Source organism: Chelonoidis abingdonii, chromosome 9, assembly GCF_003597395.2.
Source record: "Chelonoidis abingdonii isolate Lonesome George chromosome 9, CheloAbing_2.0, whole genome shotgun sequence".
NCBI lineage: Eukaryota > Metazoa > Chordata > Testudines > Testudinidae > Chelonoidis > Chelonoidis abingdonii.
The window spans coordinates 27,227,800-27,242,108 of NC_133777.1; the positions used below are offsets into that span (position 1 = coordinate 27,227,800).

Genomic DNA, 14,309 nt, shown 5'->3' on the forward strand with positions numbered 1-14,309 from the left:
AGCTGATCACAGGAAACGACATGTCAGCCAAGGGAAAACAGTAAGTGAGCCATACATAGGTTGGACATATAAATAGTGCTATAAAAGGAAATGAGAAAGAGAGTGAGCGAGTGTGTGTGTGTGTCTCTCTCTCTCATACACACACAGAGGCCTATTGGTGGTTCTCTACTGTCAGCAGCTCTTGTCAGGCCTGACATAGTTCGGCTAACACACTTTTGTCATAATCTGTCTCTAAAAGGTGTCATGTATGGTATCATATACAAAGTGATAACATGCTGGTTCTGCAAATCAATGTATGATGTATGTACAATAGATATAGATATGTGCTGCAAATGTGTTCTTAACATGTATTTGGCAAACAGTTCCTGTTCCAGACAAAGAAATGTGGTTCCACCTAATTGAATGCGTCTCTGATATAAATTAGACAAGGTATGGCTGAATGCAAAGAAAAGCACATTTATAGGCAAGGTGATCAGAAGAGCAAGTGGGGAAAGATTACATATAATCTTGACGGGGATGGAGACCGCATCCCAAGAAAGCCCTCCTTCCTCTTGAAGAAAGGTCAATGAATTTTACGGAATCTGCCTCCCAGCAGGAGAGAGAAGCTAGGCCTGGGCTTACTTTTCAAAGAACATATTTCAAAGGTTTACTGGGCTATAAAGACAGGATCTGAACGTCAAGCAATTAGCAACTGAATCAACTGATTGTATACAATATTACTGTAATATAGACATGTATAGAGTGAGGTCTTTGATGAAAGCCTGTGATAATTAATATAATTGTGAAATGTGTGCATTAACATTACATGAGGAACTGTGAATACTCACTGATATTATACTTTAACATCTGTGACCAAACACAGGGAAAAATAGTTCTCTCCCACACAGGAGGGAAGGTAGCTATCTACCTGTCTCCTACGTAAATTAAGCATTATGGAATCAAAATGATGGAAGCCTCATTTATGTATGAATCAGAAGGAGGATGGGAAATCAACAGGAAGGGAAAATCAGCAGGAGGCCCTCCTGTCTCTTGTAACAGGGTTGATGAACTTTTGGAGATTGAAGCAGAAATATAAAGCCATTTTGGTATCCATCACTTGGGGGATACAAGGAGCCAGAGCTCTTGGAATCACAGAACACTGGATCCTTCAGCCAAGGGGGTTGAAGTCCCTGGGAACTGACTATAGGTGAGAAACCTAATTTGCTGAAATTAAGTTTTAGTTTTAGAAGCATGTTTTTACTTTTGTTTGCTTGCAACCCTTTCTGTCTTAGAACATAAGAACAGCCATACCGGGTCAGACCAAAGGTCCATCTAGCCCAGTATCCTGTCTACCGACAGTGGCCTTTATTCCTTATACTTGGTATCACTTAATTCTATGTCCTTTTGTTAAATAACCTTTTTTACTTTTACTATTCAGTAATTCAGTGCTGTGACCTTAGTAAGTGTATTTGTCAAAAAACGGTTAAATTAATGAGCTGCTGTGTATTATCTCTTTAAAGGAGCAACAATCTTAACTTCTGTGAATATTCAGCAGGTGAGCTGGTTGGCATGGGGGAAAAGAATAAAAAAGGAGGGGACAGATGGCTGTTCTGGTGGAGGGAAATTGGAGGTGTAACCAAGTGAAAATGCATTTTAAAATGCAGTAGAGGGGAAAAAGTTGTAACATATCATAAGATAAGTCACTAAACCAATCTTTCCCCCACCCATCTGTAGCCATGTAGAGGAGTAACCACAGTTTGCTGTGCAACCATGGGCAAAGGATTTCAAGTTAACAGAAATCAAGCATAAAGAGCTGGGATGGAGAAGTGGTCATCTTTAGGAAATTGTTATCTCCCCAGCTTTTGGCTACAGGTCTGTTAGGTTTCATTTAATGATTGCTCTCTTGACTTATTGACCTTTCTGTTGAATGACTGGCCTCTCACATAGCAAGGATCAGGGATGTTCCAGGGTTTACCTGGCCTAAAAGGCCACACATATTATCCTCTGAATCCAGTCATTACACAAAGCACTATTGCTTCTCAGATTACATTGTAAGTGTTGCCATGAAAAATTGTCCACTTCTGATAAAATTGCAAACAAACAGCTACCACTTGCATGACAATTGGGGGGGGGGGGGAAAGCATCATTAGCTGAGTCTCATGGATTACTCCTATACACAGTGAAAATGGGAGTTAATTTTCACCTCCCACCAAAAATAGATAAGGATCAATTTTAATTAATGTCATACTGTGAAGAAGAGATGCAGAAGGTCAAATACAATTTAAGTAGTAATTAGCTATTTCACTGTTACAAAGTCCCCTTTGAAATTTGTGCTTTGTTTATTCAGCAGAATATAGTACTCAAATGTTTTTTCTTGAGACATCAAAACCCTACACATGGCAAAGCATTTGGATGCCACAGATACTTAGACTGCAGAGAGAAGAAAAAGTCAGTGAAATATGAAAAGAATTGGGAATGGGTAAAGAAGAATATAAGGAGCGAAGAGATTTGAAATCAAGTATTGTTAACTCTTCCACTACTGAGCCAGGGAACCGCCTGAAATTGTTTAACTGGTTGATTTTATTTGGGAGATCAGAAAAGATGCTGTGTTGACAAGGGAAGAGGGAGTCAGAAATAACTTTTTCAGGATGAAGAGGTGATAGAAACTACGTCCCTGTCTGATAGGCAGAAAGAGTTTACTTAACATGATTGAGAAGTCCTCATAACATAATTTTTTAGATCATTTTGAGCGGGTATCACCAACCACAACACTGATTTAAAAGTTTCACCTGCATCATAACGAGCATTAAGAGGATTTTCCAATCATGTTAAACTAATTTGATTGAGATAACACAATTAAAGGAAGCAGCCTCCTTTGTCCATCGAGACATAGTATAATCAATAAAGCCAGCCCCTCACTTATTTTGGGCATTAGCATCACTAATGCGGTACTATCAACCACAAACATTAAAAAAATAAGAAGTTTGAGTTTCAAACTCACAATATTTTAAGAATTATAAATCTGGGGTCTTTTTATTCATCTTCTGGTTTTAAGCACATTTTCAATCTTTTTTCTACACCAGAAGTGGTAGACATTTACTGAGAGGAAGTGGATAAAACCAGAGACTTGTGTATAATCAAAGTGATACAGAAGTTTGGGCACTAAGAGAATACTAAATATGATGAGGCTTGTGACAATATCACAAAAGGTGATAATAATGCTGCTACATAGCTGCTTGTTGGTCCCCAAAAATCCACTGACAGATGACAAATCAAAGTGCTGAGTAGAGGCAAAGTCAAATCACTATTTCAGCGGCCCAGCAAACAATGGGTATTGCAATTTTGGGCAACTGCACCTATATTCTGCTTCTGTGGTCCAGCAAGGGCACCCATCCTCTCTGTCTTCCAGTGCCCTGGTCATCACCTTTCTTGTGCAGACACACCTCTTTTTCTCGGCCAGGGTATTTCCAAACTCTCTTTGTGAAAAGTGACATGTCATCTTTAATGATCACAGGAGGTCAGGACCTCTGTATTACATCTTATCTGAAAACTCCAACAGCACAGTATCCCCTAATACCACGCTGAGTATTGATTCTGAGAACCGGAGCAGAGGGAATAGTGCCATGCACTGAATCACCAACACTGCTTCCTGAAGCACCTTCATTTTCCCTAGAGGTCTAAGTACAGATCTGATCAAACGCGGCTTAGCTTGTGAAATCTGATGAAATCACAGCCCAGCGTAAAATGGTTGTAGAATGACACCTTGGTTTCACTAATGCAAAACCAAATTAATTTTGCAGCACTGTTTCTCTCTCTCTCTCTCTCTCTCACGCACAAGCACACACACACAAACACCTTCACGCTTACCTGGCTATGGTATATATTTCTACTGAGACATTCCATATATTTAGAATGGGAAATATTGCAGAATTCCAGTAAACATAACACATTTAAGCAGCAAATGATTTTACTGCTGTCCACTGGCAGAATTAGATACAGATAACTCCCACTGAAGGCAATCCAAGCCATGCAAATGAACCCACAAGCAGTTTGGCCCAACAAATATGACTTGTAAAGTGTGATTCACCTCTCCAAGAATATAATTTGTTTGCCCATATAAACAAAGCAAAAAATACGGATTGAGTGGCTAACCTGAGCCTCCACCAGCATCGCAACATCCACACTACTCTTTTTAACATGCTTACATGGGCTGTAGTTGCCCTGGCCTGGGAGGCTTGCTCCAAGTTGAAGTGTAGATATGCACTCTGGTAGCTGTCTTCCTCTGGTTGAACTGCAGCCTTTTATCCCAACTGTGGTTAATCAGGCAGTTAGTCACAGCTAGTCAGGTAAAGGACCCATCTATTAACCCCTTCCTGGCTGCTACAGCATGGGGTCTATATACCCCCTCATATGGGAAAATACACTTTTTGGCTCACTCCTGTGACCCTTAGTCCCAATGGGACTATGCTCAGTTAATAAGGACAATTTGCATGAATGATCACTCCAAGATTAGGCTCCCTGAAATGATTTAAACTTCTGAATTACAAAGTGGAAATTTAAGCAAGAAGCCAGGAAGACCTGACTGGCCCCTGTTTAGGAATGTGTGTCTGCAAAATTTGCTAATTTTCTCTTACTCAGGGAATTATTATTTCTTTGCTAACAAGGAATCTGAGATGAGAACCAAGAGGGATTTCCACTGTGCTAAGCCTTACTGGCAACCAGGAAAAAAAACACAAACTCCTCAGAATTATAACTATGTTTAAGAAAACAGCATCCTTGCCTGACAAGGCAGGTCTGATCAACTCATCAACAAGGACAATTTCAAAGCTGCCAAAACTAGTTCAGGAGTCTGCCGGAAAATCAGGAGCAACCAGTGAAGGAAAATAACCAGTGCATTACCATGTGGGTTCTGTGACTGAAACTCCAAGAGGACAAAAGTATAAGGAGGTGGGGCTCAATATTTTGGGACTAAAAAATGCAGGAGCAGGGGGAGAGAAGGAAAGGATCCATTAATGTAAAACTCATGGCAAAAGAAGACTGTATTTTTAGAAAAGAAAAAACATTTATGCTCTGAGTGTAGTATTTGTCTGAATCTAAACGATACAGGAAATGTTACATATCTCCTAAGGCAGGAGTCACTGATATCCTGCACCTTGTGGAGTCACTTCCACCATTCTGGCTTGGTGGCATTTTATACTCACTTTGCAGCTGGTGTAAATGACTCCACAAGGTGCAGGACAACAGTAAATAAAGCCCCTGGAGTTTATTCATTAATGGACCAATCCTTCAAACTTAGGATACGTCTATACTACCCGCCAGATCAGCGGGTAGTGATTGATCTATCGGGGATCGATGTATCATGTCTAGGCGAGACGCGATACATCGATCCCTGAACACACTCCCCGTCGACTCCGGAACTCCACCAGGGCAAGAGGCGGAAGCGGAGTCGATGGGGGAGAGGTGGCCATCGATCCCGCACTGCAAGGACACGAAGTAAGTCAATGTAAGCCGATCTAATATACGTTGACTTCAGCTACGCTATTCTCGTGATAGAAGGCATTTCTTTTCAGCATTTTCAAAAATCCCCACGGAATCTTTCTGATATTTTATGAACATTATTTTCAGTTGTAATATTCATTTTTCATTACACTAACATTAATTCTTTTACATTTACAGTTGGATCGACAGCCTTAAATACACACAGTTGTGCATATTGATTAGAATTATTCCAAGCATTAAAAATGCTTGCTTCTCTCCAAAAGCTGTTTTACTAAACCTCCCATTTTTATCCAGCTAGAACTCCTTTGTGAATAGCCAGCCTAGTCAATTTTTCAAAAAATGTCTCATGTCATATTGTACATTACACAACTGAACATCTGATAGCTACCTAAAAATATCTGAAAGCTACCAACCAAACACTCCAGTGGACAACCAGATTACTCCTGAAATTTAGAAAGTCTGGAAATTCACTACCCCAACATTTTGCTGGTAGCTAAGGCATCTTTTCCTTCAGATGTGAACATCACTTTGAGTTACAATGCTGACATAGTAGTATTAATTTGTAATGTTCCATTTTCTGATTAAAAACAACATGTACTATTACACACCAATCCGCAAAGCGATGCATACAGGTGGATCCTAAAGCCCTCACAAACCCCAGTGAATTCACTGGGGTTCTCCCTGGGTGCAACGTTCCATCAGCATGTATCTTTTTGCATAATGTTTATGCTGTGTTCGCAAATATGATGGAAAGCCATAAAGTGCTAACAATTTATAAGGTAGATCATAACAGTTTATAGAAGCTGATACCCATAATCAATTTGAACAAAAGATTTGATTGGAAATTTGTGGGAGATTTTTAGCAGTTAAGTAATGTTGAGGCTCAGCTGAATAGTGGAGACCCTTACAGAATTCAGTTTTTGTAAATCTTTACTTGTACTATATCAAGTATAAAATGCCAAATGTTGTCAATTGACTAGTTTTGACTTTGCGTATTGTTGGATGATACTGTTTTTTACAGGTTTCTAAATTAAATCTGAATTACATTAAAAAGATAGTGTAGGCAACAAACCAGCTTAGATATAGCTTAAGGATGGCTTACATTTCCAAATAAATCTTTTCCATCTCTAATTTCTAATATCCTATGTAAGTGCAACAAGACAATTCACATTAAATAGCATATGTATTAAGTATTAAATAGGGCGAGATTTGCCACCCTTAAAAAGTAACAATGATTACAATATAATTAAGTTCATCTTTCTCCTTGGAGGTATTGTGCCAACAACTTTCACTGTTACATTACATTTTGAACAGAGATTTCAGAAAAAATGAGGTAGCTCTTCAAAAAGATTAAGTTAAAGTCAAGAAAATTAAAATATTCACGCTCAATAAAGTGGAATCTGGAAATTAGCAGGACTAAGAAGACTAGGAAAAACAGATAGCCAAAGACATAAATGAAATAACATTTCTATTATTGTGTCAGAAGGAGAAAACTTGCAAACGAATAACTGCATCTGCTGGAATACCATGGATTCAAGGGAGAAATTGAGGAAGATAAGGCCACTGAAGACAAACTAAATGATTTCTTTTCATCACTCTTTTCCACAGAGGACGTTGAGGAAATACCTACTCCAGTTCGGTGTTCTTTCCTACTAAAAACAATGAGATTGTCAGACTGAGGTGATAATAAATGAGGCAGTCAAACACACTTAAAAAGCAACAGGTCACCAGGGGTGAAATCTTGGCCCCACTGACGTCAATAGGAGTTTTTCCAGGGACTTCAATACAGCCAAGATTTCATCCTAGGACTGAATGGTATAAATCCAGGAATTTCAAAGAAACAAACATGAAGGGATTGAGCTGGGTGTCATTGTGATCAGCCCAATATGTAGTAGTGATCAAAACAGCAAACAAAATGGTATGCTATTTAATGAATGGGATCAAAATAAAAGAAGACATTATACTACTACATGAACAGCTTAGTGAAGAAGTGAATAAAATGTCATGTTACAGAGATACATAAGTAAATTAATGGACTAGAGAAAGTAAATAGGAAGTTCCTATTTAATTTTTCCCATAATATAAGAAAAAGCAGGTGTTTAATGAAATTCAAAGTTATCCAATTGGAAACTATAACAGGAAACATTTATTACACAAACCCTAAAACTGGAATTAAGTATCACAATTCCTTTGAGTCCAGAGGTTTAGTATGATTCCCAAAAGAATGAGACATTAATGAGAACATCCACTGGTATAATAAATGGGACAAAAACATTTTTTTTTTGTAAGGAAAGGATATAGCTCCTAATACTTTGGGTCACAAGGTGGCTTCTTATTGAGGAGATTGGGAAGAAAGTTCTCATATGAGTAGGTTTTCATAATTGTCCATGACACTGTATTCTCTATCTTCTGGAGAAGCCTCTAATATTGGTGAATGTCAGAAAGAATACAGCAGTGAACTAGGTAGACCACTGGCCTGCTGTGTTATGAAAAGGCCTCTCTTCCTGTACATAGTGTATAGAATGTATTATGCATTGTGCATTCTCATTCTAAATGTTGTTATTTTCCATTCTCAATTATATTTATGTAATGGTAGAAGTAACATGGCAAGGTGCTTAAATACCCTCTGAACAACCCATTGATTCGTCACTCCGTAATGCTTGGAGACACAGAGAAAGGGTATCAGTGGCACATTTTTAGAGCATCTCTGCTGGATGATGCACAGAGAAGCATTTGTTTTAATTTCTGAGTGAGACATTTTCTCATCTTCTTACAACCAGGGGAAGTGTAGCAGCATTAGCTATTATGGAAGGATAAAATGTTTTGACCAGAAATAGTTAAAGGAACTGCGCCCTTCACAAAAAAATGTTGTGGAAAAAACCCAAGCCTTCTATCTCAGATTCAAGGGACAGCCCTCAAACCAGGACCTTAATAAACAATGTTATGATGTTTAGATTTCACTCAATATTTTCAAAGGTGAATAGTGATTTTGAGAGTCTCAGTTTTTGGTTGTTCGACCTGGGAGACACTTCTAAAGTGTCTGATTTTCAGAGGCTTGGAGCTCAGCATTAAATACTGGTCACTCCTTTACTTAGCTCTCTTACACTCTTATATATTACTTTAAAAAAACCAGTTGTCAAGAATGACAGAAATTTGAAAAAAAAATTCAGTTCTTAATATTTCCACAAATAGACACCAATTTTTATGAAACTATTCACAATTTAAAATTGTTCTATGGAGGTTTTATGTTAACATCTAAGCCTAACATTTATTTGCATGCTACTACTTGGAATAGTCCCGATTTGTAATTTGCTGTTTGTACCCACTGGGCGGCAAAGTCACATGATGTTGTTTCAGTTCCATTATTTGATGATTTCCAAACTCACAGAAAGCTTTCAAGATAGCTGAACAAGCACTTCTATTGCAGATACTCATGATGAATATTCATATTTGCACAAGTATTTGCAACACTATCCCTTTTCCGAAAATTCTTGAGAATAAAGTTTTATTCAAATAAACTTTTGTGAAAAGTGAATAAGAAGGGGTCATCAATATCAGCAAAACAATTTCACTGTTTTCTTTCAAATGAATGTGTTAAGATGAGTTCCTGTCTGCATCCTGTAGAACTTGCCCATACCAGTATTGCCCTGGCCTCTTCTTTTGTCATTCAGTGTTGAACGCATTCTAAAACAATATGCATTTCCTCACCCTTTGGGGCCGAAGCCAGACTTTTAGGCACCTCTCCCCATACTTGGTGTAACTTTGCTGTAGCCCAACAGAAGCCGAACCATCACAGGTTTGGGCCCCGTCCCTATGACACTTCTATGATGTCATAGTAGTACTTAGCCGGCTGCCATGGCAGGGCAGAGAGAGAGAAAGAGAAAGACAATATAACTAGAAGGATAATCACTGAATAAGGAATACAAGCCATACCGAGCTCTGATCACCTCGAGAGCCTCTCTCTCAGGCCCACGTGTTCAACCAGGGTTTCTACGTTTGCCGGTCGTTATGCGTTGGTTTGTATTTGTAAGTATCAATTAGTACTAAATGCTGCATCTTTGTTTATAAATATTGTTAATAGATATTTTAGTCATTGTGTGTTTTAAGTTTTATTAACTCTATTAGCTAATCATACGCTGCTCCCCTACCCTTGTAACTATCCCCAATAAAACTTTAAATTGATTAATTTTAGTTGTGTGTGTGTCTGCAGTTTGCATCCTAGCCCATACTCTCCTTGCATCCCTTACCAATACAGTCCATTGCCACGTGCAGCCTGGTAAATAACAGGCCTGCATTTCCTTTCGCCCCTGCGAATACGTGGCAATTTACAGAATGTTGTGCCCAGCTCTAAACAGGTTAAATCATATACAACCACTTAAATATTTGTATTTCATATATAATTTTGCATGTTTGGATATTCAAAACAGAAAAGAATTTTGAAAACAAGTGGCACGAGACAGATACTACTCCACCCACTGGCTTGATGAGAGGCACCACAAGTGGAAGAATAATACTTTCAAAGTTCAAAGAGAAAAGACTGAACCTATTTTGGACCCTATATTGTTTTGAATAACCATAAATAAAATTCAAGTTTACAACCATTAAATGCAACATAAGAAAGAGCTTTATCAATAAACATTTTTGTAACTTGAGATATACATCTTCAGAAATATAAGAAACCTGAACTTACTGTGGCTGTGCCGGAGACAGTTTGTGCATTTGTGTCAGCTGCACTCTGTTCAGTGTGTGTCTGAGCAGGAGGGTACATGTTTAACGTGTGCTCTGGAACTGTGGTCTGGCCTGTGTAGTCTGGAGCTGGATGGGGGTGTGGGGTTGTGTATTCTGCCGGGATCCCATTCTGAGGTGGAGCAAACTGAGCTGAGGCATAAGGCTGTGCCATTGTATCAGGAGGTGCTGTAGCTTCCTGATTACCCTGTAAAGCAAAGAAAAAAAAGGTAGATTCAGAAAAAAATAATTTAGAAAGTGAAGAGGATATTCTCCAAGATTTCTAAATAGATTTTTGTTTCCCCTGAAGAGCATATCCCATCTGATTTAATTCCCTCCTCTGCCACTCCCGATTACAATCTGACTTTAGAGAAGCAAAGTGTAGTTTTCTGTGTGGGCCTTTTTAAAATGTGATTGTTAACACCAGGTAAGAATACCTGAACTGAAAACCCCTAGTGTATATGACATCAAAGAAACAGATACTTTAGCTAAAACATTAAATGTAGCCAATATGTTTTTACTAAAACGAGAAGTTAAGAAGGAAAGGTTATAGTAAATAATTCCACTTATTCCAAAAGTTAAAAAACACTGATGGCATTGAAGGAGGCTCGCTATATTTATCACATAGTGCATTCTCTCTCATGGTTTTCTAGACTTCTGAGAAGATGCAGCCAACCTAAAATCCAAATGAGAGTTTGAAAATAGATGATCCACTGTGCTCACAGTTTTAAATATTTGTACTAAATGCTGCTCTCTCAGATGATCATCACTCTTTCAAGTAAAAGTTCATCCTTTCAGCTGTAGAGCACAAATGCAATGTGATGATTAGATTCAAGCTTAGAATCACAAAATAAAAAATAAGGGACAAAAAATGCATCAGTTTAAAATCTATTTGAGAAAAAAACATTAAAAATAATTTACCCTGATATGTGTCAGAAAATTTAGATGCAAGAGCTTAAAATTCCTTATCATTTTGCTAGTAATTATATTACATTTATGTATTAAAATAAATCTTTACAATTAAAAGACCAAATGGAAGCATCTATACTGTGTATGGACAATTAGATCTAGTTTTAGCTTTAATATAATTCTACTGTGGCAAGCGGATGCCAAAAATGCTAACATATCACAGGTATTTAATGTAAATGTCTGCAACAGTCTGGCTAAATGGTCTGACCATAATGAATATATTATGACATTGAAAAAAACTCTTCTTACAATACATGTTTGTGAATTTATTTAAGGTATGCCTAAATCATGATGCTACAGATAACAGTGTCAGGGGACACCAGTACTTCTGCAGTATCGCCAGAGAAAGGAATTGGGGATGGCTATACATATTCCAAAGCCTTGGCTCCATTTCAGGGGTAGAACCAAAAACAACCCTGAAAACCAAAACGTGTTGCTATGGGTCCAACTAAATGTTTTGTTTAACCCCAAGCAATTCCCCCATCCTTTCTTTTTTTTATTTCATCTTGAGGTGGTTCTTTTTTTTTTATTCCTTTGATTTAGTATTTTAAATTAGCTCAATTGCTAAACCAAACACCATTTCAAAACAAAAAGTTTAAATATTTAGTTTCAAAATTAACGTTCAACTTTTTTTTGATTTTGCTTTTAAAATTTTGTTGCCTCAAAAAATCTTTTCCGGCTAATTTACTTCTCATTGAAAAAATTTCACCCCGTTCCAAAAAAAAAAGCCCACGGAACCTCTGTCAATGAGGTCCAAGGGGAAAAATTATTTTCTGATACCAAAAAAGTGATTGGTAAGGCCTCTCGCTTTCTAAAAAACCCAGCTCCTATGCTAAGAGAAGGGAAAGAGAACAGCTAACAGGTCCAACAGGCATTTGAAAACCCTAGGAGAGTATAAATAAGTGGAGGAGGGGGCACGCCAATTGATTAGCTCCAACCCACCAGGTCCTGCCAAAGAGAAGACAAAGCGACCCGCAGAAGGGAGGAACCAGCCCCTGACTTGCCCAGCATGAGCTCTGCCCCATCAAGACACTGTGCTATCTGGTCAAGATCATCCTCATTCCCCACTGAATATGCAAAAGTAGGTAGGGAAGGGAGGATTATGAAATATTCAGCCACATTCCACCAAACACACTCGTGCACGTGCACACACATTTTTTGTTTTCACTAATCCTTGCACCTGCTGGCTTCAGCAAAGGCCATGGCTACTACTGAAATACAAAGGTAATATTGTGGAATTTCACATCTAGGAAGATTTCCAACCAGTTTCAGCTAATTCAAATAAGCATCTAAATATGGAAGTGATTATTTGAACAGAACAGGAACTCAGAACCTTTGAGGATTCACTAAGCTGTATATTACAACAGCCCTTGGTTACATATTACAGGATAAAAAATGCATTTTCCCTAACTAAACAGCAATATGCTATAGTGAATTAAACATGAGACACTAGGAGTCTGAAACTCCTGAATGTGAATCCCATCTCTTCAACTAATTTAGTGTGTGTCCTTGGGCAAATCATTTATACTTTTTGCCTCACTTCATCATCTTTAAAATGGAAACAATAACATTTACTTTCTACATTGCACTGTGCTGTGAGATTACTTCATGATTGTATTGTGCTTTGAAAGTATAAAATAATGGTATTGTTAGTATTACAAGTACAAGCCAAGATGAAAAGTTAAGTATTTTTACACTAAAACGTGCAACAATTTAAGTTTAAAACCTGGAAACATACCTTGTACATTCAATTTAGTAGAGGAACATATCTACTTATTCCATTTTTTTTTAATAAAAATGAAAACTCATTTCTTTTTGTTTCTTTACCTAATACTCCCTAATAATAATTTAAAAATAGTGATTGTACATGATCAAAATGCACACTAAAGAAAGTATGAGCACTAAAACTGGGCAGTGATTGGGTTCCATCATGTGTCTTCAACGGTAATAGCCATTACTGTGAATTTTTGTATTTGTTCAAAGTTCTATGTTTAAACTGTAAACATTAAATACTTTAGGACAGACTTTAGTGGTAGGAACCAGGTAGCATGGAAGCTGCAGCAAAAAAAAATTCTACCTAGTAAATTACTTTGACTGTATTGCTTTGAAGCACAGTAGCTGGTCATTCCTGGTCCATAAGTTATTCCTTCATGTCGGTTGTTAGACATGGCATAATAGTCAGCAGACATTAAAAAAAGAACAATAATGGCAACAAAGGGATCAACAGCTAATGTTCAGATGCTTTTGATCTACTAAAGGTTTTTATACTACCTTGAGTTCTAAAACAGATGTTGCTGAGACCCCCAGTGTTTCTCATTAACACTGACAGCAGTTCCATGAGACCCTAATTAATATCTGTGCCATTCACACTTAGTGCTAATTACAGCTAATATTTAATTAAGAGCACTGAGCTTTTATATGATTTCTTACCAGCACCTTCAAACATTTCACTTCAGTACTGCCACATAATGGCATACATACAATGAAAATTCAGGCACTTTAACACTGTTGAGAGTCTTCTAGCTCAGTCACTACATTTGCTAAACTGAGGTTTTGATTCCCTTATTAAAGTGGCACCAGCCAAAAGTAAGGAAATAGTGAAGGGTCAGCATATAAATAACCCCGATATATTCAGGGAGAAGTGGAAACTTGGCATGCCAGATATCAGCCCGTGTGTTATTCTTTCACTGAACTTATTTTTGTTTTAATTTAAAAAATATATAGTTGTCCACTGTAAGATAAAAAAAATTATATGTGTGGGTGTGTATGTACATACGCACACTGTTGTAAGCCAGGAATTTATTATTATGAAGATCATGAAAATAATGCTGAGATGTTCTGATTTTAAAAGCAGCTACTGCACATGCCATTACAAGTGCAGGTTTTTTAGTTTTAAAATTTAGTCTAAATAATCTCTACATTCTGGATCCATAATGAGTATATGCATATTCAAAGCACATAATATTATCATAATGTATTAGCATGCCCCATATGATTAAACACATTCTGTAATATTAAGATACATAACATACAAATTGGTTACTCTTTAAGATGTGAATTCATATTCAGGTTAACAGTGGAAACTAACAGATCCTTACTTATACTGTTGTGAAATGTGAATACCAAATCTAGACTAC

The 14,309-nt window shown here is 37.5% G+C and overlaps 1 protein-coding gene across 18 annotated transcripts in view; it reads right to left on the reverse strand.

Annotated features, from left to right (window-relative positions):
- The window catches only part of RBFOX1 (RNA binding fox-1 homolog 1), a 2,554,959-nt gene that overhangs the window by 216,863 nt on the left and 2,323,787 nt on the right, over positions 1–14,309 (reverse strand). For all 18 annotated transcript variants that reach the window (XM_075069299.1, XM_075069298.1, XM_075069294.1 and 15 more), the window contains one exon: positions 10,169–10,411. In XM_075069299.1, coding sequence (XP_074925400.1) covers positions 10,169–10,411 — 243 coding nt within the window. The remainder of the gene's footprint in view (positions 1–10,168; positions 10,412–14,309) is intronic.